This window comes from Carex rostrata, chromosome 15, assembly GCF_964058835.1.
Source record: "Carex rostrata chromosome 15, lpCarRost1.2, whole genome shotgun sequence".
Classification (NCBI taxonomy): Eukaryota; Viridiplantae; Streptophyta; class Magnoliopsida; order Poales; family Cyperaceae; genus Carex; species Carex rostrata.
The window spans coordinates 8909768-8937141 of record NC_135932.1 but is presented as its reverse complement, the minus strand read 5'-3'; the positions used below and the strand labels follow the sequence as shown (position 1 = coordinate 8937141).

Here is a 27374-nt window from a genome sequence, read left to right as displayed (position 1 = left end):
ATCAAGTCAAATCCAGCGAGTCAGCTCATCAACTTGCAAGCTAGCTTGGACTAACTTGTCATGATTTTAAGTTGAGCTTTTAGCTCGGATGCCCTAGATCCAATTTGCTCGACTGTAACTCGGTCCAGAATTAACATGCTGAGCTCGAAAGCTTGTTGCCACCCCTATCGGTAAGCAAACATGAGAAGAAAAAGTGGCTAAAAGGGGAGGGGTCCACTTATCACAAAATTAAAAAATTAAAAGAGGGAGACAGTGCGGATCTCAATCCAAAATTGGATGGGATTTTAGGAATTCATTTCCTTCTCCTTCAAGGAATAAAAAGGAGAGAGGATGGATTTTAGTGAGGCCGTGCACCAGTAAAAGAAATTAGGAGAAATAAGAGTTTGAGGTGGGATCCGTGTGATCTTTCACGTATTTAATTGTTTTATTTTTTTTCTTAAATTATTGTTGAAACTTTCTAATCCCTCTCGATTTGATTTCCCCGATTGGAAAAATCTAGTTCTTGTTTCATTTGTCTATTTACATTAAATTTTGATTTGACGTGATTTAATTGAACGGTCAGATTATTCTCGAATTTCGTAACTTTAATTAACGATTGATTAAACGAAGCTAGACATTCCAATTTATTTAACAAAAATCACATAAATTTACGTTAAATGTTTGTACGAATATTCGTTGTTTTAAATTTATAATTTATTTATAAGCTTAGTCTAAATTTTGATTAATGTTATTATTTTATGATTTAATTTCACGTAAGTGCTTACAATTCTATCGTTGCGTTTATTTATTTTGAATCTAATGTCTAGAATTAATTTTTCAGATTTAATTACAACTGAACACTCATTCAATACTTTTTCTATAATTATTCCCGTACATATTTATGAGTATGGGTTCCCACAAGTAAAAAAATGGGTTTCCGAACCTGTCAAATCTCATTCCGCACAATTCTGTAACAAACTAATAGACTCTAATCTCAAATTATAAAGTGAGGTCCATCCTCTATGGTATTGGAGAGAAGTTGAATCCCTAGGGACTACTAGATAAAATTGTCAAAGTTTTCAATTTAACCATTAGAATATCTAAATTTTTCACTAGAACTAATGATAATATCGTTTTTTACTCTTACTTTATTTACTCAATTATAAGTGTTGTATTAGAAATAAAAATAACTTATTTACTGTTTTTTAAACATATCCTAATTTATTTAAGCAAGTATATTTATAATTTGATGCGTCTATCATGTCATGTAAATTGTAAATAAGAAGGAATTCAATTACACCATTTTATGGCGATACATCTTGATATAATATTTTTATAAATTATTTTTGTAATTTTAAAATCTCAACAGTTAATACGAACCATTCAACATGATTTTCATATTAAAATGTGCTTGGAGACCAAATTTTATATTTTTTTGGAAATTTTTACTATTTATTTAGAATTTTTTAAAGTCGTTGTTTTTCAATAGTTCAAAATTGTTTAAAAGCTGCACTTTTGTACACATCATAATAAATACTAAAAAAAATTCAAAAAATTATAAAATTCGGTATCCAAACACATTTTAATATGGATATTCGGATCAAATGTTTGGATATTGAATTATGAAAATAACTTATAAACATATATAGGGTGTCAAGAACTCAAGATGTGTTACCATAAAATGGTGTAATTTGATCCTTCTTAAGTATTAATTAAAGCAATATATATATGAGGAGGGATCAAGTTACAACAATTTTTGAGTTACAACAAGTTACAACAAGCATTTTCTACATTTTCAAAGTCCAAATCGTCGATCCAAACCATGAGATGTGATATCTACAATAAAATGTGCTTGGAGATCAAATTTTACATTTTTTGGAATTTTTTTACTATTTATTAAGATGGGTACAAAAACTAGTCAAATTCAGACCATTGAATTTTGTACCCATCTTAATTAATAGTAAAAGAATTCCAAAAAATGTAAAATTTGGTCTCCAGGCACATTTTATTATAGAGATCACATCTAACGGTTTGGATCGACGATTTGGACTTTGAAAATGTAGAAAATGCTTGTCGTAACTTGATCCCTCCTCTATATATATATATATATATGCTAAGTATTTGTAAAAGTATATATTTTTTTATTAAAATTAGTTTATTATTAAAAACACATAAAAATGGATAATTTATATTCGTTATTATAATGATAAAATAACTACTTAACTGTTAGAAGAAAATTAATTTTCTATCTGCATGCACAACATTATTTAAAAAAAAAAATACTGAAGAAATAAATACGACGATGTGGACATTTGAAAGCTTAACTCGACCAATTATCTTTTTAATTAGTTAGCTTGACCAATTAAACTTTCACGTCATTTTCAGGATAAATAGTCACTGCTTATTCAAAATTTAACCACTATGTTTGTTTGTGACAGAATTATAGGAATGAGATTTGATGGAGATGAGAACCCACTTATAAAAAAGCGAGAACCCATAAAAATGGGTACATACGGGGTTGACTATGGGAATGTAATGAAATGAGTGTTCTGTTGTACCATAAAATTAGTTGTGAGAAATCTTGATTTATTTACTAAATATTTGAATTTGTTATCTGTTTAATAAAAAAAATGAACAAAAATAATTAGATTAATATGATGTAAAAATAAAGAGTACTAAAAAATGTTGAATGTTTGAGTAAAGAGTATTATTTAATGTGCAAAAATAAAGAATATTAATTAAACTATGTTGCAAATAAAACGTTGTACATGTTTGATTAAAAATATTAATTAATAAAGAGTATTAAAAAAATATTGCAAAATATTTGAATAAACAATATTAAATAATGTTGCAAAAAGAAAAATCAGTCCGGATCGTTCATTTGCTTAGTCTCAAAGTTTAAAATGAATAAGAATAAACAAAAGTTAGTGAGATTATTTTGAGTGGAGAGAAAAAGTTATTTGAGTGAAGAAAGGGAGCAAAAGTTACTCCTCCCACGTCTTCAAACAAAAGTATTGATTTACTTGAGAGCTTTTTTTTTATTTCAATTTACTTAAGAACTAAAGTAACTTGCTTTGCTTGAAGGCGAAGGACTGCCACGTCTTAAAACAAAAAGTTATTTAGAGCAGAGAGATTAGAAAAAAGAAGAAGAAGGAAGTATTACATCGGAGTTCTCGAATAGTTCAATAATGCAAATTCACATCTGTCCCATCAATTTTTTTCTTTCAAAAAATAAAAGGAAAGCTGCTCCAACAGGTCACAATAGCACGTCCCAAATTTCACACGAGTTCCTTTCCAGAAACTCTCTGGTCCCCTCTGTTTTTCTTAACCCGGTTAAGAAACCTCCCCCCCCCCCCCCCTCCTCATCAGCTATAAAATGAAAATCATCAACTATAATTCGCTACTCAACTCAGCAGAGTTTCTTTCAACCACCACAAAAAAACAACTAACAACACCAATTAGTGAACACCCTGTAACTAAAACCATGGCGGGAAATGCTCTTATTTCATCCTACAATAACAACATCCGTCCCCTGCTTGATGCTGTGGACCAACTCCGTCGACTTAAAGTGACTGATGAGGGTATCCAGCTCCCTACAATTGTTGTAGTCGGTGATCAGTCAAGCGGAAAGTCGAGCGTGCTGGAGTCTCTTGCTGGCATCAGCCTGCCACGTGGCCAGGGCATTTGCACACGGGTACCCCTGGTCATGCGTCTACAAGGTGATCCCGACTCCACTGAGCCGTTGCTCCATCTAGAGTACCAAAACAAAACTGTGCCAACGACCGAGGCTGGGATCACAATGGCTATTAACGAGGCAACCATTGAGATTGCCGGTGCGGGAAAGGGAATCTCTGATGCACCGATTACCCTTGTTGTCAAGAAGAAAGGGGTTCCTGATTTAACCCTGGTGGATCTCCCGGGCATTACCCGTGTTCCGGTTCATGGTCAGCCCGAAGACATCTACGAGCAGATTTCTCACACAATCATGGGGTATATTGCTCCAAAAGAAAGCATAATATTGAATGTGTTATCAGCAACGGTGGACTTCCCCACGTGCGAATCTATTCGAATGTCTCAAAAGGTCGACCCACACGGGGAGCGAACCCTAGCAGTGGTCACCAAGTCTGACAAGGCTCCGGAGGGATTACTCGAGAAGGTCACTGTGGATGATGTCCGCATTGGCCTTGGCTACGTTTGCGTCCGAAATCGGGTGGGTGATGAGACGTATGAGGAGGCTCGGGCTGAAGAGAAGCGTCTATTTAACTCGCATCCTTTGCTGTCGCAGATTGACAAGTCAATGACCGGTATTCCGGTTCTTGCCCATAGGCTCACTCAAATTCAGGCATCAATAATAGCAAAATGCTTGCCTGATATAGTTAAGAAGATTGATGAGAAGCTTCACAGATGCATGTCTGACCTAAATGGCATGCCTCAGAAGTTGTCGGATAGAACCGATGCTCTTAAGGCAATCTTGCACATCTTTAAAATTCTGAGAGAATCTCTAGAGAAGTCACTCATAAAAGGGGAGTATGATGAGTTTCCTGATGAGAAAAGCCTCCATGGAGCGGCTCGTATTTACGAGATGGTTTCGAGCTACTCTAGTCAGCTCCCTTCCAACTGCCCGACTACCGATGATCTGTTTCTAATGGAGGAAGTGAGTGTTTTGGAAGAGGCCAAGGGAATATGGCTTCCCAACTTCCTGCCTAGGTCAGCTTTCTGTGTCCTTCTGCAAAGGAAGGTCCGTTCGATCTCCAACAAACCACATGAATTGATCAATTATGTCTGGGCTTACGTGGAGGATCTCACAATCCAGACAATGTTGCGGCATCTACAAAACTACCCGCAAATTCAGTCCACAAGCCAAAGAGTGGTGCACAATCTCATTACTAGGTTGAGCGCCAAATCGGAAGAGTTTGTGAAGAACATGATTGAGATGGAGTTGTGCTCCGATTATACGTCGAACCCGGACTACATGAAAAGGTGGACTGAGTTTATGGAAAAAAAGGAAGACTTCATGGAGGCGATAGAAGACCACTCCAAACCTACTAAGGTTTCCCTAGAAGCCTTTGGAGAGGTTGAGGTCGGACATCTTAGAGCGCATACTGACGTAGCTGAGCAAGCATTTGACATAAGGATGCGGCTGACTGCTTATTGGAAGTCAATTGTGCTGAGATTGGTTGATTGTGTGGCGCTGCATATCTTGCACAGCATCAAAAACATGGTGGAGAGTGAACTGGAGATTGAGCTTATCAATGAGCTGGTGGGACCAGAAATGGCTGGAGTAGATAGGATGCTGGAGGAGTCGCCGGCAATTGCCACAAAGCGGGACCGGCTCAAGAAGAGTGTAGAGCTACTGAAGGAGTCCAAGGATATTGTGGCCAAGGTCATGGATCGTATTTTTGTTGTGGAAGGTAAATGATGTGTGTTTGTTTTCTGTGAATTCAGTGGGTGTTGGTAATATGATCATATTTTGTTTTGTTAGTTAATTAATCTATAGTTATTATGTAATGGGCTAGTAGATGCTGGGGTCTGAGGACTAAGAATATGGTGATGCTTTCCAGTTATATGTATTAAGTTGTTATATCTGTTTTATCTTAGTTATCAAATGAACTTTCCTTCATTCTAATTAGTATACGTCTTGCTTTTGATCTTTTCTGCTACATGATCAACGCTTTCTGCTTAAAGTTATCTCAGCTAATTAGTTCAGAGTATGGGAATGAATCTTGAAATCTTTCATTAACGAATCAATTACAGAGTACATGTATTTATAGACTCTTAACTATATTCTGTTACAGAGGTAATCATCCTATTTACCAAATAATAATTACATTTCAAGAATCAGTTTCCTGCTTTGTAGATTGCTCTTCTTTATGAAAATTGTAGCTTCTGACGAGCCAAGACGCCCAACTGGAATTCTGATTTTGTTCTCTTCTTTATAGACTGCATAATTTACACCTGATTTGTGTGTCGAACCCTGACTGTATAAAGAAGTTCCAGCTACAAGTTCCATCAACAGAAAATGCAAAACAAATTAATAATAATGAGGGATATTGTTCTAAACTTCTAATATGAAATATGGTAAATTGGTTCTTGTTCAGTACCAGTTCTGTGTCATTGCTGGTACAATTCTTTCTATGGGTGTAATTTTTTCTTTAAGAAGTGACTTCTTTTTTTCTCCGAGAAGGCTGTGGGGTCCGGCCAGGGTTAGGTTGGGGTTTCAGCAGTGCTGTGGAATCCTCGCATTGATCTTGCAAGGTTCAGTTTTAGGGAATTAAATCAGATGAGCAGTTTAAAGTGATTAAACAGCAAACAATTAGCTAGATAAATTGGGAAGAATTAGCTAAATATTTGCTTGTCTTCAACTTTTTCCTACAAATTGCCTGATACTAAATTGTTCGGTCCATTAGGAAATAAGTGTATATATATGTCTCCAAGCACATTTCAATATAGAGATCACATCTAACGGTTTGGATCGACTTTTTGAATTTTGAAAATTAAAAAACAACTTAGATGTCCGAGACCTCAGAAACAATCGATTTGATATTAGTCAACCTCTCTATATATATATTTGAATTTGTTATATGTTTAATAAAAAAAAATTGAACAAAAATAATTAGATTAAGATGATGTAAAAATAAAGAGTATTAAAAAATGTTGAATGTTTGAATAAAGAGTATTATATAATGTTGCAAAAATAAAGAATATTAATTAAACAATGTTGCAAAAAAAACGTTGTACATGTTTGATTAAAAATATTAATTAATAAAGAGTATTAAAAATATTGCAAAATATTTGAATAACAATATTAATTAATGTTGCAAAAAGAAAAATCAATCCGGAACTCCGGATCGTTCATTTGCTTAGTCTCAACGTTTAAAATGAATAAAGAATGACCACAACCACAAGTATTGATTATTTGAGAGAGAGAGAGAGAGACTATTTTGAGTGGAGAGAGACAAATTTTAAAAAGGCTCAAATTTTAAAATGAATAAAGAATAACCAAAAGTATTGATTAGTCGCAAAAAGAAAACTCATTGAAGATCCCCTAGTTAGTGGAGAGAGAGAAAAAGTTATTTGAGTGGAGAAAGGGAGCAAAAGTTGCTCCTGCCACGTCTTCAAACAAAAGTATTGATTTACTTGAGAGCTGAAGTAACTTGCTTGAAGGCTAAGGACTTCTACGTCTTCAAACAAAAAGTTATTGAGAACAGGGAGATTAGAAAAAATAAAATAAAATAAAAAATGAAGTATGACATCGGAGTTGTCGAATAGTTCAATAACGCAAGTTCACATCACTCCCATCAATTTTTTTCAAAGGAATTACAATAAAGCTCTGTGTTTTCAAATATGTATTAGAGGGTTTAATTTAGAATATCTACCCCCCACATTGTGATTATTTGTAATGTAAATGAATCAGTGTTTATCAGGAAGAAAGGTGTATGCAAGTTACAGGTGGAATAATTAAAATATTTTAGATTAGTAATTTCTTGTACCTCCTTTCAAATTTGAGAATATTATAAGTTTATTAATTACTAATCGATATTCTGATGCAAGAGATACAAAGAGATACTTAGAATAGAAGAAAGAGAGAATTGAATTCAGAATGATTTCATATTTTCTATTATGGTTTTCTTTACATGCTATAGACCTTTATATAGGTGGTTTTACATGGTTGGTTAGCATCCTAACCAATTCTGTTAAGTATCTATCTAACTAATTGATTGACCGGTCATCATTCCCAACACTAATTCTTGACAATGTTTGACTGGTCAACCTTTACAATTTCCTGATTCTGTACATTGTCTTCTTTTGAAATGAAATTAGGAACCACAAACCTTCTGAAATGAAAATAGAGGGATCACACTAGCTAGGACATACTTGTCATGGTACCAGATCGATGTTCTTTCTATTTCTGCGTCCAAGCCTGACTTTATGAAGCAGGAAGCTCCAGCAATAAGTTCCATCAACAGAAAATGTTAAACAAATTAGTAAATAGTAATGAGGGATATTTGTTCTAATATGCATGGTACATTGGTTCTTGTTCAGCACCTATTCTGTGTAATTGTTGGTTGGTACAGTACTGTAACCTACATGTGTGCAAATCTTTCTTTAATAAGTGATATTTTTTTTCCGAAACATCGGATCGAGGAGGTTGTGGGTTCCAATGTTCAGTTTCAGAAAAATGATTTTATATGAGAAGTTGAAAGTGATCAACCAGAAATTGAGAAGAAGTTCAAGCTTTATTTAATTGTTCGGTTGTCACTAACTTTTTTTACAAATTGCCAGATGGTTTTGTTCGGTTCATGAAATCATGAGGAAGTACGTGTCCATCTGTTTGAATTTGATCTCTGTTCATTTTGTTTTTACTGTGCGCCTTAAGAAGCTTGTATTTGCCTTACAATGTTGGAAAATAATGGATTTATCAAAAATTTTGAGAGAGGAGTTAATAGCAATGTCTTTTTTTTTATTAAAGAACTACAATACAAAGGAGTTGTAATTTCTTCTTCTTATGTGTTTTTTTGAAAAACTTGACAGAGACTGCCAACTCATCAAGGAGTTGAATTTAGTTGTGGATGAGTCTATGGTACTATGCATAGCATGGAAGGAAGGGTCCGTACTACAGATCAATATATTCGTACGAATATTTACTTACAGATCAAATTTTACATTTTTTTTAGAATTCTTTGTACTATTTTGTAAGATAGGTAGAAAATCACTTAATCATCTGAAAATTCTGCACCATCCAAAAACAATGATTTTCAACCTATCTTAAAAAAATAGTAAAATAATTCTAAAAAATGTAAAATTTGGTCTGCAAGTATATATTCATATTTAAATCATGTTGAATGGTTCAGATCGACTGTTATGATTTTCAAAACGAAGAAATTTATCCATAGTATGAATGCATCTGTGCTATGCATAGTAACATAGACTCACTCATGGTAGATTGTGGTTATTTTATAGACTCACTACATGATGAACATGAACCCCCCATGGACCTATATATAATTTATAGTAGGCTAGACCTATTTACATTAGACTCATCTGACTTGGGCTTGGGCTTGATCTTTTTGTTGACGGTTTATAATTGGATCAATTCGTTCCTGGGCTACTGGGCTCTGACTCTGAGGAGATAAAATCCGACATGAAAGTTTGATGTATATACCCATTAAATTTTGTTGTAATTAGATATTTTCTCATCAAAACATGAATTTTGATATTTAAACCATCCAAACATCAGATTCTTTTATTTGTTTAATTATTAAAATAATGTGGATTGTAGTTGCTTAGTTAAATAAACTAACTGATGACTGTTATTTTCTTAAAATTCTAAAATGATGATTTTACCTTTTTCCTCTGTATGGTCTAGTATTTCAATCATTCTTTGCATTAGTTTTTTTTTTTTTTTTAAATAAAATAACTTCTTCCTTGTGTCCAAGATATTATCTGTCCACATGTTTACTGATTAGAAAGTACATTGAATTGATATTTTTCTAACTCTTCGGAGAAGGAAGGACATATTGGTAATTTTAACCATTGCCATAATTGTGATTACTGATTAAACATATTTAACTACATTAATTATCATTAGGCAAACCATTTTCATGGATAAATATAAAAGAATATGATATTTGAATGGGCAAATAGTAAATAGTAGAGATTGTATTTTGCAGGCAAAATGGATAGATGATGTCTTTGGGATGAGGGTGAGACTTGAGCTGGTACTTGGCTCTTCTACCTTCGCTGGATAGATTCACTTTTGAGTTAATACAGAGGATACACATTCCTCAGTGACTGTGTCACGGTTAAACAAGGCCCATTGAGCACTCACATAAGCCGAACTATTCGTCCCCCTTTTCTGAATTGGGGTTGTATGCACAAATTCAATTTTCTTAGTCAAAGTTATAGCCGTTTAAAGTTAAAATAAACGATGCTTCCGTGCAAAAACACTGATAACGTACCGATGCTTTATGCCCGACTTAACAATGACATAAGTGCATCGATGTTTCATTGCCAAAACATCGATGACGCAACCATGCTCTTTGTCTCTTCTAACAAATCTGCTCCGAAAATCTTCCCTTTAAAAAAAAAAGATATATTTGAAATTACTCCTGTAATTCTTCTAGGGCTCATTTTCAGTGCATTAATTGTATGTAATTTTTTGTGTTTTTAAATGAATTATGGTTATATTTATAGATCACCATAAATGTACTATAATATCCAACCTATGTCCCTCTACATGCTCATAATTTTTTTTTTTCAAAAGCTTAAGAGATTATTCAAGAATTACTCATATAATTATTTTAAAATACATTTATTATTTATTGTATGAGTTTGCTTATTTTTTTAATGGATTACAGTTTCATTTATTATTCAAAGATCATTAAAATTATCTAAGATTGTTCAATATGTCATTTACATGGTAATTATTATTATTTTTTCAAAATTCAAAGAGATATATTAAGAATTACGTTTACAAATCTTCTAAAATGTAGTTATAAAATATTTTATGTTTTTGTTGATGTTGATGTTTTCAATGAATTATAGTTACATTTATGATTCAAAAATCATCGAAAACATAAATTTATGATTCATAAATTCAAATATATCTCAAACCACAGGATTTCATAATTTTTGTTCTAAAAAAAATTCCAAACCGTGGACTAGGTTCACAGTTTGAAATAAAAATTCCAAACCGTGAATCTAGTCCATGGTTTGGGTATTTTTAATAAAAGCCAAGAAACCTGGTTAGATTTGATAATTTCTAATTAAAGTTGGATATTAATAAAAATGTTGGCTCTGTAAGTAGGGGTGGCAAAAAAGCTCGTAGCTCATGGCTCGATTGTGACTCGCACCTGACTTGCTCGCTCGTTACTCGACTATGTTGTTAATGGGCCATCTTGTCACTAGCTCGGTCTAAAATTAACAAGTTTAAGCTGGGGCCTAGCTTGCTCGCGAGCTAGCTCGGCTAGACATCTATTTGTGAATTTGTATGACTTTGTGTGCTTTTTATAGTGTCTAGCTCGGTCCAACTTGGTTCAACTTGATCCAAAAAGTTCATAGAATTCATTTTCTTCTTAAAACAAGATCAAGTCAAACCCAGCGAGCCAGCTCATCAGCTCGTGAGCTAGCTTAAACTGACTTGTCACGATTTCAAGTTGAGCTTTTAGCTCGGACGCCCTAGATCTAGTTTGCTCGACTGTAACTCGGTCCAGAATTGACAAACTGAGCTCGGACCGAGTCAGCTTGTTGCCACCCCTATCGGTAAGCAAACAGGAGAAAAAAAAGTGGCTAACACTACTAGAATAATCGTTTATTGCATGACAACGAAAATGGCTTGTTGCATGGCCTTTGGCATGCAACAAGCCCCGAAATGGCTTTTTGCATGGCCTTTGGCATGCAAGTGCAACCATGCAAATGACTTCCATACAAATAGTCAGTATTTACAAGGACAGCCATGCAAAAAGTCTGTTACATGAGAATTGTCATGCAATAATTAGCCATGCAACTACTTTGAGAGTTGACCCAGTTTGGAGTATATGCAAGGGAATAGAGTGCGGGTCCCATCATACTATTTGCAAGGAGCGAACGTGGGTCCCACCGTAGTATATGCAAGGCAAGGGAACGCGGGACCCACTAGACTATATGCAAGGATAGATAACGTGGGACCTTCTTGATTATTTGCAAGGTTAGTTAACGTGGGCCCCATATGTTTATTTGCAAGGGAGATGATTTCGTTATAACATGGGAGGAATATGTAGTTATTATATGGATGACAGCAATGCACGGATATGATTGATTTGCACTTTTTGCATGCACATAAGTTACCAATATTTGCGTGAAAATCGCGATGTCTAAAATGAGCTAACTGGAGGCAATAAAACATAATCCAATTTTACAATCCTCCCTCCCTGTACCAATATGGTACCAATTCAGTGTTGTTTACCAATTTCCAGATTACCATTCAACAAGATTTACATATAACACATAAAAGAGTACATCCATAGAAAACAACGAACAAGATAAAAAGATTAATTAACTTTGATATATAACCAGAAGACTATAGTTATCATACATTTTTCCAACATTATAAAAGCAGTAAAACAACACCTTTCAATCAGTTACCAAGATAAGAAGATAAGAAGAGTAACTTCTATATATAACCAAAATATACCCACCTTTCAAACATTAACAAAATAAAACAAACCCCCACTGAATTTGCAAAATATACCCAAAATATTACCAAAATAATTTACCCTTACTATTGCCAACCACACTAGACCTCCCTGCTTCATGTTGAAGGTTGATTGGCCAACCAATCAGACATTGCAGCATCATGTCCAACAATTTCTTGTACATTCTGAGAACTCAGCAATGCTTGGAAAGGCCCCTGATTTGGTTGTATAGAACCAGCAGCATCCTATGTATATCAAATTATTGTATTAGAACATGTTATTATTATAACAATTATTTATGCAGTTGAAGCCTCTAAACAACTTATTATTATTTATCATACAATACTATTACCAATTAAGGGAACCAAGTTACATTGAGCTTGTTTTTACAAATGTTGCAGTTGATGCCACAAGATAAGTTAGATAAGTGCATTGTTCAACCAATATTGTAAATGTACTTACATGATTGAATTCCATTTCTAGCTGTGATGGTACTTCTTGAGATGGTTGAGATGTGAGATCATCCTGTCAGATTGGTAACATTAAAATCACTTAGATTTTTATCTGAGGTTGTTAGATGTGACTAACATCAGTTGAGAGGTGGGACCATGCACCTAACCAATATTCCTTACTAACCATCAGTTGTTGGTTCATAAGTGGTGGGTGGTGCATAAGTTAAAAATGTGAAAGGACAAAGGTAATTAGTTGTTTTAAAAGTCTGTTGTTATAAAAAGTGCAATCTAATATGTGCCATTATTTCCATGTTATAAAAGGAGTCGGATGTTTTGAAAGAACCCATATTCCCTACTATTCTGGAAATACGAACCTGTGAAGGAAGGTGTTGGATCCCAATCGTCTTGTACAATTGGGCGAACATTAATAGGTTCTGTGCTTGATCCCTTTTCATCTGAGCACGCTCCTCGGCGATATGACGATCACGTTCTTCCATTATTGCATTCATTTCTGACCTAGTGAAGGTTTCCTGTTGCCCACAATTTGTCAACCCGGATACAGAAGATGTTTGGCTCTGCCTATCTCGGTTGTTTGCTGTTTTGGTTGGTGTTATCACGCTTCCAAAGCCTACAACGCGGCCATGTTTTGGTCCGCCTAGGGCTGTCAGAAATAAGGTGCTCTCGTCTAATTCCGCATTGGCCTGATCAGCCTTCAATGCCTTGACCTTCATCTATTAATTGGAACAGATGCTAAATATGTATTAAAGTGAAAATTGAGAAACCAAAATTTTTTATATAGAGGCATATGTCTAAGAAGCACGAGGCTTATGTTGTGAAAATGAGATGACAATGAATTTGTTAAGTTAACATAAAATTGATAGTGCCTTAAGCCTACTGTAGTGACCAATATGAAGCTCTTATATGAGGAATGCCGAAAATAATGTATTGGAAAATGATTTGTATTTTGTGAATTGTGGGCATTACATGTTAAATTGGTTAAGGCAAATAATTTTGTACATATAATTTTCATCTTAAATTACCCTTCATTTTCAATTACGCTTCCATCCTTACCCTTATATTTAATTTCCCTTCCATCATTTTTAATTACCCTTTCCACATGTTTCATCTTACCAGTCCTTTATATTTGTAATGGTAATCAATGTTTGTAAATTGAACTTACATAAACATTTTCCTTTTCCGTGGTGGTAAATTTCAAGGTGTTGATATCGAACTCCATTGTACTCTCCTCGCAGCTTGGATCCACTTCCCTATTACCATCATTGTTTTCATTATCTTCAGCCACACCCTCCTTGGGTGGACTAATTTGAGCCACAACCGGTGATACACCATTTTCTCTTGCACAGTGCATATGGATGTAAAGGTCCTCCATGCTTGGCTTTCTCCCATTGAACAGCTTAGTCTTCAAATGAAAAGCAAGTTTGATAATTAAATGTTAGATGAATGTTTAATGTGAAAACAATTATAATATTGGAGCGTAAATGTTAGGAATACCAGTTTCTCAAAATGTTGGTGAGCACTAGCTGATCCAGCGTAGTGGGAGATCGTGCCACCAGAGCTGGTGCGGTTTATATGGTTTTTTTTACTAACCATTTGCCACTCTTCTGTGAACCAGATATCACAAAGGCCTCGCCAGAATTCGGGCACCACAGACCAATGCGGCACATCAGCCTTCCAAGAAACAATATCCCACTTGTATTTTTCAATACGATTCCTCCTTGCTGTACCCAGCTCCTCACAATACCTTTTGGCTGCTATGGCATCAAGTACTGCACGACAGCGGTCGACATCTTCATCTTCGTGGTATGTGTATCTCTCCTACATTCAAGAAGATTAAGAAGCATCATCTTAATTTTACTAACCAGAAAAAAGGTTACCAGAAAAAGGTTACCAGAAAGGTTAACAGAAAAGGTTACCAGAAAAGGTTACCAGAAAAGGTTACCAGAAAGGTTACCAGAAAAGATTAAGAAGCATCATCTTAAAAGCTGATAAATTAATGTAGTATTATGTGATCGGTAAGCATGAATATAAAAAAAATGTTACCAGAAAGTCCCTCTCCAGTTTGTCCTTTATTGTCTTATCAAAGCTGTGAAAAGATCTTAATGGTGCAGGCATGTATTTGAGGGCAAGCCTAGTGATTGTCGCTGTAATTTTATTTGCACTTTTTGCACAGGTGAACTCGTGTGGTCCAACTCGCCATATCACTGGTCGGTCAGCGATATCCTCTTTCACCGGCCTTATCTGTCCAGCGCCTTGTCCCTTCTTTTTTGGAGGTTGAGACCGTGTAATTTCAACTTCTGGGGAATTATTCAAACTGCCACCACGCACTGACTGGGTACGATCTGTACTACGTTTCCCCTTGCCGTATTTGGCAGCTTTTGCTCTTGTGAGTTGAGATTTCTTGGGACGACCCATTTGTCTTTTACCGGAAAGGAGAAAAACAAGTTGTTATCTATAAATTGGTTGTTTGGTCTAAATATGAATTACATAATTTTGTTAAAGTAACACCTATGAGAAATATGAAAAAAGAGTAAAATTAAATCATATTACCATTTAAATAAGGAATTTTCACTATATATGAAGTACAACTACTTATTGAGGAAAGGTTTTCCAATAAATACTGATTGTCATACACAAAAGCATAAATAGTGATATTAGACCAAAACAGGAAGAAAAACTTTGACTTGAGAATTTTATCAAACACCTTAAGACCAATCCCAATATAGTACATATAAAATTTAGGTTTGCTAAATTATAATCTGCTAAAAGCTTTCCTAAAAAAACGTCTTGCTGAAAGGTTTTCCAATAACTTAAAAAGTTGCATTGAAGAGAACTAAAAAAATTCTCAATTTAAAAAATTAGCAACCATTGCACAGTCACATAATTTGCCTAAATTCCAATTGCTTATAGAATTAGTGCAAAATCCCAACAGATAAGGTTTAATTTACACATATATGCCCAGATTGGCACATAGTTCTTTAATTACTTCAATTTTGACATTCTCTAATCAAAAGGAAACTAAGAAGAAGAAATTTAGGAGAGATCAGTACCTAATGCCTTTCTCAGATTAATGCGTAGTGGAAGTGAGAGAGATTGTGAGACTTCCTTGATGTAGAAATTTGCGAAATTTTTTCAAATAGTGAAAGGCAAATTTTTCTCTTAGTAAGAGAGGAGGTTAATGGCGGCTGGTTTTGTTTTCTCTCGACAAAATCGATGTGGTAAAGGACCTTTTAACCCTGTAGCACTAGTCCTCTGAGATACATCATTTTTACCCAACCATCGTGTCCTGATCCTAGATAGCGTCCCAAATTTGAGATTCTTGCAGATTTTGTATGAACGGTTGAGATGTTTGTTGATCGAAAACTCTAGGTATCAGATAGCACAGAGATTGGAAACTCAAGGTACGCAAGCGGGCGCCCTAAATTGAGAATGGGGGGAAATGAAATTTCATCATAGCGCCCAAGTTGTTCAATGGGAACAGAGTGGTAATGGCTTCGTGCAGAGTAGTCAGTCTCCTTTAATTAAGCCTAATTTGCGCTTCCATTAGTTGAAGTAGCTCTGTTTGAAATTTCATTCAAAATCCTTGTTGAATGGAATAAGTACAGCGGCACAGCCACCTGATCTCAAAATATATATTTTGTGATTAATATGATGAATATTTGTAGGTCATTAATATAAGAAATGATGCATATATTATTTCCGAAATTTAATAATTTTGTTTGTTAATTTTAAGTTAAATGTGTAAATTTAATTAAAAAATTATGTTTATATTTCCTTGCTTTTTGATGCATAATATATATATATATGATTAGTATTTTATTACATATTTAGCAAGAATGTCAATGTTATCATTTAAAAAAATATAATGAAAATAATAATAATTATAGTAGTTATGCAATAATGAATAACAATGTTGTATTTTATTTCATAATAAGATGATTTTATACATAAAATTTATGTTTACAATTAAATGTGAGTTGGATATATGGATGACATCTATGTATCAATATGAAACATAAACTCTTGATGGAAGGGATAATGAAGATGTAATAAAATTATGGTCCCGGAGATCGATCGGAACCGTTGGAATCGAAGAACACTGTATTTAATGTCTTGCGGGAAAGTTTCATCAAGTAAAGTATTTATTCACCCCTCCATCCACTTGACAGAATATCGAAGCATCAAATGGCTATAAAAACTTTGCGGTGGATCGAAACCGATACATAACAAAACTTATTATATTTTGCGCTAGCTAAGTTCTATGTTAACTCTTGATCATTTTAAAATAAATTTTGAGTCATTTCATCGCAGATCGACCGTTCAAAATTTACATCAAAATGGACGGTCCAATTTTGTTTTTAACTTTTGAAGGGGTTAGAAAAAATGAAAGTATATAAAATTACGTTATTAATTATAATTTGGTCAGATGTGTTATAAGAAACAAAAAAAATTTCATTTTTGGATTTTTTCAAAATAGTTTATGTACATACCAGTACATAATGATCACAGCTACAGCTCTTGTGCCGTCCGATTGGTGATGAATGGACATGATTTAGCAGATTTGAAATTGTATATCGGTACAGGGTGAATACACTCTGCAATAACGCAACAGATAATATTAAATCTGACCCTACACGTTGCATAAGTTGGTTCAATGATCGTGCAAGGATTAGATCAAACTGTTCCGATTTAAACATAATTATTACGGTACCTGATGCTAAAGAGCACCGAGTGGGTAGGTCTCCCAACTAAATGCATCACATCTTTCTCAAAGGTAAGATAATATTTCTGTTTTGATCGGAACCTTACACCATCCACAATATACATTATAATTGGCGCCTGATCCTAATCAAACGGTCTCTATATAGTACTTCATATTCCACTACCGTAGAGTGCATGCAAAGGGCCCCTCCCCACTTAATTCTCACGAGAATATTTCAGGACTTAGCTTTTTTTTTTTGAAATCCCACTCCACAGTTACACAATCTATCTCTCTCAAAAACTCCAGCCGTCGCTCTCCCACAAAGCTCTCATCTTCGAAGGTCTCCCTCGCTGAGTCGCCGTCGTCTATCGGAGTTTAAGAAGCCACTAAAGTCGTGCCTAGGTCTTTGTAGTGTCGATTGATCGGATATCGGAGGAGGGATCGGTCGTCAAGTGGTAAGTACGATAGATCTAACAAACCCCAACCCTCACCGCCACCCCCACCCCCATCCCCGATATGTGGTGTATTTTAGGGTTTAGGCCCTTCCTAAAGTTCCTAATTTTTTTGAATTTTTGAGTTTAGGGGTTGGTTAAATTATTTCAAGAGCCCGGCCAAGTTTAGGGGTTTAGGGATTTGCTGAATTTTAGGGTTTAGGGGTTTGATAAAAAATTATTTGCAGAGCTCTTCAAGCGAACTGGAGCGCCTCTTCCAACTTTTCCTGTAAGTTCTACACCTCAATCCTGCCTAATTTATGAAAACAATCAAGTATGTTTGACTCATTGTTAACAAACATTTTTTACGTGCTCTTTAGGGGGGTTCATCAAAGGGAAATGATTGTGGGGGAGCCAGCGGGGGGGGGGGGGGGGGGAGACGACCCACTGCAGTCACATGATGAAGATTGAAGTAGTAATTTGTAATAATTTTAAGGAACAGGGATATGATGTGTTTAGTATGATGTATTGGATGACGTGGAGTAGGATCTCAAAACTATGTTAATTTCTAAGTAGGATGTGAGCCTTATGTTTATTTTTACCTTTTTAAGTAGGATGTGAGTTTAGTTGTGTGAATTTAGGATGTCAGAACTATGTTCATTTCTTTTTTCTCACTATTCATTTTCTTTTGTTGTGTGTATGTTACACAAGAATATACATAGGGTGCAGTTTAATATGATGCGTACACTGTGGGTACGCAAAGAAAACAAATTATGCCTAATAAAAAATTGACCACTATTTACATGGGTATTGAGACATAAATAATGAGTACTATCTGTAACCAGCGCTCGTTCTTATCATTCTAATCAGAGTAGCGCCGTTTTTAACCTACAGTCTCTCCGCAAAATAGGTCATAGTGTCTCCGCCAAAAAAGCCAACCAAAAAGCGCTCGTTCTTATCTTTAGGTAGTGATTTGGCCGCAAGATCTCAAGATCACAGAAAACCCATTGCAGTCTTTCTAATCTGCTGAACCATAGAAGGGAGCTGCAGTTAGTTGGAGTTTAGAAAGCGAGGTAAGTACTCTTTTGAGCAAGGTCCCAATTATTTGTTTTCTTTAGTATATTCATTACCAATTTGGTCCTGGTTCACTGTCCCAAATTTGCATATGTTTATTTCAATTATTTGTGATTGTACATACCCCAAATTGTTATATTACAATTATTTGTCCATGTTTCAAATGTAGTTAAATTATTTGCTAACTCATACCTCTTGACAAACAATTTTATAGTAAAATGGCAACGGATCGTAGATGGATGTATAATAGACTAAATGCCAATGGAAAGCTTCTACCCTAGTTCATAAAGGGTGTGAAAGAATTTGTTGATGTAGTGAAATCAGACCCCTCGATTGTGACTCTCCACAATGGCAAGGAATGTATCTTATGTCCATGTATGAAATGTGAAAACCTCAACACCAAAGAATTGCAAACCGTGAGAATGCATCTTTACCAATCCGGCTTTCGTCCTGGATATAACATTTGGCACGCACACGGGGAGGAACGTGAGGAGACATCTCAACATGTCTCGCACCATCCACCATCAGATCTCATTAATGACAATTATCAAGTGGGAGCGGATATGGTAAGGGCAGCTGCTGGGCAAGATTTCAATTGGGAGGAGGATAAGCCTACTGGAATGGCCAAAAGATTCTTCGACATGATGGCCGCATTGGATACACCGCTTTGGGAAGAGAACATGACGGGCCAATTGAAATGCGAATCACACACAATCTTATCGGCCGTTACACAAGCACTCGCATTGAAGTCGGAACATCAATTGAGCCAAAAATGCTTTGATGGGATGATGAGTCTTATCAAAAGCGTGCTTCCCCCTAGTGAAAAAATGCCGGAAAACTTCTATCAAGCCAATCGATTGGTTGAGCCGCTCGGCATGGAGCATAAGAATATAGACGTATGCCCAAACTTTTGTATGCTTTACTATAATGATAGAGAGGACAAGACAAGTTGTGATGTATGTCATACACCGAGATATAAGCCAATGTGATCAAATACGAATGCCAAACCTGTTGCACAAAAGACACTTCGTTATCTACCTATCACCCCAAGAATGCAAAAGATGTACATGACCCACTTCAATGCGGTCCAAATGAGATGGCATAAAGAAGGTTTCCGTGAGAAGCCCGGAATTATGGTGCACCCGGCAGATGGTGAGGCTTGGAAGCACTTCGCACAGAAATATCCGTCCTTTGCTAAAGAGGTGAGAAATGTTTGGTTGGGGATAACGACGGATGGATTCATGCCATTCACCTCAAATGCATCTCCATATTCTTGTTGGCCGGTTTTAGTTTTTCCGTATAACTTACCACCCGGAATGATAATGAAAGAAGATACCATGTTTCTCGCGCTTGTCATTCTTGGACCTAAGCATCCGGGTCGGGACATTGACATTGTTCTTGAACCTTTAATTGAAGAATTGAACAAATTGTGGAAGGATGGAGTGGTTACATGGGATGTGTCTAAACAAGAGAATTTCAAAATGAAAGCAACACTTCTTTGGTCGATAAACGATTACCCCGCGTTGGAGATGCTAAGTGGGTGGGGTACTAAAGGCCGATTAGCATGTTTTCATTGCTTGGGTGCAACAAAGGCATTCCGACTAAAGTATGGTGGGAAATCTACATGGTGGGGTTGTCATAGATGCTTATTGCCTCTAGATCACCCATTTCGTCGCGATAAGAACAATTTTCAAAAGGGTATGGTAGATTTTGATCGGCCACCACGAAAAGTAACGGGGGAGGAGCGGCTCACGATGATAAATAAACTAGGGAGGATGAAATAGGGTAAACAGACTGGCCTTGACCAGTTTCCAGGTTATGGTGTCACCCACCATTGGACAAAGAAGAGCATTTTTTGGAGCTTGCCATATTGGAAAGACAATTTGTTGCAACACAATATTGACATGATGCATGTGGAAAAGAATTTCGCAGAAAATTTGATTTACACAATTCTAGGCATGGGGGCCAAGAACAAGGATAATGAAAAGGCACGGAAAGATTTGGCTCTTCTTTGCAATCGTTCCATTCAGAACCTAATATCGGACCCGGATCATCCCGGAAAGATGCAAAAACCAAAGGCTCCATTCACACTCTCTCCACAAAATAAGAGGAAGGTTTTAATATGGCTCAAGAATAATGTCAAGTTCCCCGATGGATATGCATCGAGTTGGTCAAGGTGTGTAAACCTCAAAACAAACACATTAACTGGGCTAAAAAGCCATGATTTGCATGTGTTCATGGAGCGACTTCTTCCGGTTGCATTTCGAGACTTCGTTCCTGATTACGTATGGGATGTTTTGTGTGAGATTTCAAGCTTCTTTAGAGAGATTTGTGCCAAGGAGCTTGATCCATCCCGTATTGACCAATTAGAAAAGGATATTGCGGTCACAATATGCAAAATGGAAAAGATATTCCCTCCGGCATTTTTCGATTCTATGGAGCATCTTGTGGTCCATGTCTGTGAAGAGGCTAGATTGGGTGGACCGGTAGGGGCTTGATGGATGTATGCATGTGAAAGGTGTGTGTTTTCTTAGTCTCTTTCTTTGTGATTCACTTATTGCTTCCATATCTAAACACTTGTAATTGTTACAGACAAAACAAAGAACAGAGAAAGAAAGTCACGAACAAGGCGCGTGTTGAGGGTTCAATCGTTGAGGCAACAATTATTAAAGAAATTGGTTCATTTTGCACTCGTTATTTTACGGAGAATTCTAAAACTAAGCAACAAGGGGTTGGAACGAGTAACCCTGCGCGGAGACGCCTCTCGATATTTGATACCGCAGGACGTTTTTGGACGCGGTCGGACCGAAGGACTCTCGATGAGAAGGAATTTAAAGCTGCGCACACATATGTCATCCTCAATTGTCCAGAGATAAAAAATAAATTTCTAGGGTACAATCTTATGATATGTTTATTTTGATGATTTCAAAAGTACCTATTCAAACACAACCTTAATCTCTTATATTTTGACATGTTTGAATGTGTAGAGAGTTTGATGCATGCATGCTAAACTCTGGACAAGCCAGATCCGCACAACAATTGGACAAAGTTCTTGAAGATAGGTTCGCAGATTGGCTACGGAAGAAGGTTCTATCTGATCATGATTGCGACCCCTACATTCGAAAGGCTTCACTCATGCCACAAAAACAAGTGAAATGCTACGGTGGGTACGAAGTTAATGGCTTTCGATTTCACACGGAAGCATATGGGCGAAACAAGTCAACAAATAGTAGCGGTGTTTGCATTAAAGGGGAGTGGGATAGAAATGACACACCACAAGACTACTATGGACTTCTCCAAGAGGTAATTGAGCTAGATTATGATGGATTCAACAAGGTCGTTCTTTTTAAGTGTAATTGGTTTGACATAACAAATGGTGTAAGGGTGGACAACCAACATGGAATTGTGGAGGTTAAACATGCTTCTCGTCTTAAAAATTATGAACCATTTATATTGGCACCTCAAGCAATCCAAGTTTTCTACCTTCCTTACGCATCGGATAAAGTTGAAAGACAACAATGGTGGGTGGCAATGAAAACTAGCACGAAGGGGAGGTTTCGTGCCGATGACGAAGTCGATGCCAACCTAGAATTTTTCCAAGATGAAATGCCGGATCATGCAATCGAGGTTTCAAATGGTGAAAAATTTGATTGGGATGGTTTGGCCCCTCATGAAGGCGAGTTCGAGCTAGTAGACGATGCAATTTCGCAAGATAAGGATGAGGAAGAGGTCAACCAAATTGAACTTTCAAGTGACGAAGAGTTGGACATGGACCAAGATGAGGATGAATTTGGTTTCTAGGCCCTCGATGCTTCCATTCAACAGTTTTAATATTGGTTAATCAAAAGTTGTATGTGTGTTGATACATATTTTGTACAATTGTTTTTGTTCCTCCATTATTTTGGAAGGTTTGTTCTAAATGCAAGAATTTAATTAAGTTAGCAAAGTATTGAATTCTTATATACTGCTATTATTCGTGCTGTTGTGTATTTTGATTTCAAGCTTCATTGAAAAGGAAATATCAAATAAATAGAAATGAATCTGTGTACAGTAAATAAACTATTGCATGTCTAGTCCCATGCAAATGTTTCGAACTTCAGTCCAGACTTTTTATATGCGAATGATAGATGACTATTTACATAGACCTTCAAAAAAATATAATATAAATATGGGATTAAGCAGTTGCATGGCCATGGGGTTAAGTAGTTGCATGGACCTTTAATAAAATATAATATCCACTAAGTGGTTAAGTAGTTGCATGACAAGGGAGTTGAGTTGTTGCATGGAGCTTTAATTAAATATAATATCTACTAAGTTTTTAAGTAGTTGCATGGCCATGGAGTTGAGTTGTTGCATGGACCTTGAATTAATTACAATATCTGACCTTCAAAAATTATTTGCATGACTGAACATCACACAGTTGCATGGTTGCACTTCGTACAATTGCATGCGATATCTGTTACATGGGAATTCGCATGCAACAAGTTTAAAAAGTCAACAAACGCCATTTCTTTTGCATGGGCCTTCTCAATCATGCAAAAAAACGGTGCTGGGCATGCAAAAAACGATTATTCTAGTAGTGTAAAAGGGGAGGGGTCGACTTGTCACAAAATTAAAAGAGGGAGACAGTGCGGATCTCAATCCAAAATTGGATGGGATTTTAGGAATTCATTTCCTTCTCCTTCAAGGAATAAAAAGGAGGGAGGATGGATTTTAGTGAGGCCGTGCACCAGTAAAAGAAATTAGGAGAAATAAGAGTTTGAGGTGGGATCCCTGTGATCTTTCACGTATTGAATTGTTTTATTTTTTTTCTTAAATTATTGTTGAAACTTTCTAAGTGTTGTATTAGAAATAAAAATAACTTATTTACCAGTTTTTTAAACATATCCTAATTTATTTTTGGGGTAAATTTCGCTGTAGGTCACTAAACTTTGCTATTTGTCACGAATTGGTCACTCAAGTATATTTATAATTTGATACGTCGATCATGTCATGTAAATTGTAAATAAGAAGGAATCCAATTACACCATTTTATGGTGATACATCTTGATATAATATTAAAATGTGCTTGGAGACAAAATTTTACATTTTTTTGGAAATTTTTACTATTTATTTAGAAATTTTGAAAGTCGTTGTTTTTCAATAGTTCAAAATTGTTTAAAAGCAGCACTTTTGTACACATCATAATAAATACTAAAAAAGTTCAAAAAATTATAAAATTCGGTCTCCAAGCACATTTTAATATGGATATTCAGATCAAATGTTTGGACATTGAATTGCGAAAATAACTTATAAACATATATATATGGTGTCACTATAAAATGGTGTAATTTTATCCCTTCTTAAGTATTAATTAAAGCAAAAAAAAAATTATATATGCTAAGTATTTGTAAAGTATATATTTTTTTTATTAAAATTAGTTTATTATTAAAAACACATAAAAATGGATAATTTATATTCGTTATTATAATGATAAAATAACTAAACTGTTAGAAGACAATTAATTTTCTATCTGCATGCACAACATTACTTTAAAAAAAAGCTACTGAAGAAATAAATACGACGATGTTGACATTTGAAATCTCAACTCGACCAATTATCATTTTAATTAGTTAGCTTGACCAATTAAACTTTCACGTCATTTTCAGGATAAATAGTCACTGCTTATTCAAAATTTAACCACTATGTTCGTTTATCATGGAATTATAGGAATGAGATTTGATGGAGATGACAACCCACTTATAAAAAAGTGAGAACCCATAAAAATGGGTACATATGGGGTTGACTATGGGGATGTAATGAAATAAGTATTCTGTTGTACCATAAAATTAGTTGTAGGAAATCTTGATTTATTTACTAAATATTTGAATTTGTTATCTGTTTAATTTTAAAAATGAACAAAAATAATTAGATTAATATGATGTAAAAATTAAGAGTATTAAAAAATGTTGAATGTTTGAGTAAAGAGTATTATTTAATGTGCAAAAATAAAGAATATTAATTAAACTATGTTGCAAATAAAACGTTGTACATGTTTGATTAAAAATATTAATTAATAAAGAGTATTAAAAAAATATTGCAAAATATTTGAATAAACAATATTAAATAATGTTGCAAAAAGAAAAATCAGTCCGGATCGTTCATTTGCTTAGTCTCAAAGTTTAAAATGAATAAGAATAAACAAAAGTTAGTGAGATTATTTTGAGTGGAGAGAAAAAGTTATTTGAGTGAAGAAAGGGAGCAAAAGTTACTCCTGCCACGTCTTCAAACAAAAGTATTGATTTACTTGAGAGCTTTTTTTTTTATTTCAATTTACTTAAGAACTAAAGTAACTTGCTTTGCTTGAAGGCGAAGGACTGCCACGTCTTAAAACAAAAAGTTATTTAGAGCAGAGAGATTACAAAAAAGAAGAAGAAGGAAGTATTACATCGGAGTTCTCGAATAGTTCAATAATGCAAATTCACATCTGTCCCATCAATTTTTTTTTTTAAAAAAATAAAAGGAAAGCTGCTCCAACAGGTCACAATAGCACGTCCCAAATTTCACACGAGTTCCGTTCCAGAAACTCTCTGGTCCCCTCTGTTTTTCTTAACCCGGTTAAGAAACCTCCCCCCCCTCATCAGCTATAAAATGAAAATCATCAACTATAATTCGCTACTCAACTCAGCAGAGTTTCTTTCAACCACCACAAAAAAACAACTAACAACACCAATTAGTGAACACCCTGTAACTAAAACCATGGCGGGAAATGCTCTTATTTCATCCTACAATAACAACATCCGTCCCCTGCTTGATGCTGTGGACCAACTCCGTCGACTTAAAGTGACTGATGAGGGTATCCAGCTCCCTACAATTGTCGTAGTCGGTGATCAGTCAAGCGGAAAGTCGAGCGTGCTGGAGTCTCTTGCTGGCATCAGCCTGCCACGTGGCCAGGGCATTTGCACACGGGTACCCCTGGTCATGCGTCTACAAGGTGATCCCGACTCCACTGAGCCGTTGCTCCATCTAGAGTACCAAAACAAAACTGTGCCAACGACCGAGGCTGGGATCACTGAGGCTATTAACGAGGCAACCATTGAGATTGCCGGTGCAGGAAAGGGAATCTCTGATGCACCGATTACCCTTGTTGTCAAGAAGAAAGGGGTTCCTGATTTAACCCTGGTGGATCTCCCGGGCATTACCCGTGTTCCGGTTCATGGTCAGCCCGAAGACATCTACGAGCAGATTTCTCACACAATCATGGGGTATATTGCTCCGAAAGAAAGCATAATATTGAATGTGTTATCAGCAACGGTGATCTGTTTACGAGATGCTTTGGAGCTACTCTAGTCAGCTCCCTTCCAACTGCCCGACTACCGATGATCTGTTTCTAATGGAGGAAGTGAGTGTTTTGGAAGAGGCCAAGGGAATATGGCTTCCCAACTTCCTGCCTAGGTCAGCTTTCTGTGTCCTTCTGCAAAGGAAGGTCCGTTCGATCTCCAACAAACCACATGAATTGATCAATGTTGTCTGGGCTTACGTGGAGGATCTCACAATCCAGACAATGTTGCGGCATCTACAAAACTACCCGCAAATTCAGTCCACAAGCCAAAGAGTGGTGCACAATCTCATTACTAGGTTGAGCGCCAAATCGGAAGAGTTTGTGAAGAACATGATTGAGATGGAGTTGTGCTCCGATTATACGTCGAACCCGGACTACATGAAAAGGTGGACTGAGTTTATGGAAAAAAAGGAAGACTTCATGGAGGCGATAGAAGACCACTCCAAACCTACTAAGGTTTCCCTAGAAGCCTTTGGAGAGGTTGAGGTCGGACATCTTAGAGCGCATACTGACGTAGCTGAGCAAGCATTTGACATAAGGATGCGGCTGACTGCTTATTGGAAGTCAATTGTGCTGAGATTGGTTGATTGTGTGGCGCTGCATATCTTGCACAGCATCAAAAACATGGTGGAGAGTGAACTGGAGATTGAGCTTATCAATGAGCTGGTGGGACCAGAAATGGCTGGAGTAGATAGGATGCTGGAGGAGTCGCCGGCAATTGCCACAAAGCGGGACCGGCTCAAGAAGAGTGTAGAGCTACTGAAGGAGTCCAAGGATATTGTGGCCAAGGTCATGGATCGTATTTTTGTTGTGGAAGGTAAATGATGTGTGTTTGTTTTCTGTGAATTCAGTGGGTGTTGGTAATATGATCATATTTTGTTTCGTTAGTTAATTAATCTATAGTTATTTTGTGAGGTGGTTGGGTTATATTTTGTAATGGGTTAATAGATGGTGGGGTCTGAGGACTGAGAATATGGTGATGCTGTCCAATTATGTATTAAGTTGTTATCTCTGTTTTATCTTAGTTATCAAATTAACTTTCCTTGATTCTAATTAGTATCTCCTGATTTTCTTTTCTGATACTTTGATCAACGCTTTCTGCTTAAAGTTATCTCAGTTTAGTTCATAGTATGGGAGTGAATCTTGAAATCTTTCTTACAGAGTGCATGTATTTATAAACACTGAATGTAAAGTATAGCTAAGGGCCTAGACTTAAGACTCTTA

At 35.9% G+C, this 27374-nt stretch overlaps 1 protein-coding gene and 3 pseudogenes across 6 annotated transcripts in view; 3 read left to right on the top strand and 1 right to left on the bottom strand.

The window, feature by feature from the left end:
• LOC144566672 (dynamin-related protein 4C pseudogene) overlaps positions 1–27219 on the top strand; it is a 36748-nt pseudogene extending 9529 nt beyond the window's left edge. The window contains exons 2-3 of one of the 3 annotated variants that reach the window (XR_013515253.1): positions 5477–5506; positions 27114–27219. The product of XR_013515253.1 is annotated as a dynamin-related protein 4C pseudogene, transcript variant X2 (transcript). Of the gene's footprint in view, positions 1–5476; positions 5606–27113 lie in introns of those variants that run through there. The other 2 variants (XR_013515252.1, XR_013515254.1) reach the window with 2 other exon arrangements.
• Positions 3426–27214, top strand: LOC144566671 (dynamin-related protein 4C pseudogene; annotated as a pseudogene). Of its 2 annotated transcripts, XR_013515251.1 has the most exons (2): positions 3426–5506; positions 27114–27214. The product of XR_013515251.1 is annotated as a dynamin-related protein 4C pseudogene, transcript variant X2 (transcript). The 2 variants fall into 2 exon arrangements; XR_013515250.1 differs by lacking the exon at positions 27114–27214 and having other exon boundaries at positions 3426–5605.
• On the bottom strand, positions 12091–15144 carry LOC144566679 (uncharacterized). Its single transcript, XM_078316704.1, has 6 exons — positions 14666–15144; positions 14117–14440; positions 13785–14024; positions 12979–13335; positions 12615–12677; positions 12091–12397 (listed from the first exon to the last, which is right to left on the bottom strand). The coding sequence occupies exons 1-6, from the start codon at positions 15035–15037 to the stop codon at positions 12269–12271; spliced, it is 1485 nt and encodes a 494-aa protein (XP_078172830.1). The 5' UTR covers positions 15038–15144; the 3' UTR covers positions 12091–12268.
• LOC144566674 (dynamin-related protein 4C pseudogene) lies at positions 25524–27107 on the top strand (annotated as a pseudogene).
• Positions 27220–27374: the final 155 nt, after the last annotated feature.

Coding starts and splice junctions, on each gene's coding strand:
- LOC144566679 (XM_078316704.1), bottom strand. CDS start 15,037: ATGGGTCGTCCCAAGAAATCTCAACTCACAAGAGCAAAAGCTGCCAAA. Junction 14,025..14,116: donor ACCAACATTTTGAGAAACTG/GTATTCCTAACA, acceptor TTTCATTTGAAG/ACTAAGCTGTTCAATGGGAG. Junction 12,678..12,978: donor TCCAACACCTTCCTTCACAG/GTTCGTATTTCC, acceptor CCAATCTGACAG/GATGATCTCACATCTCAACC.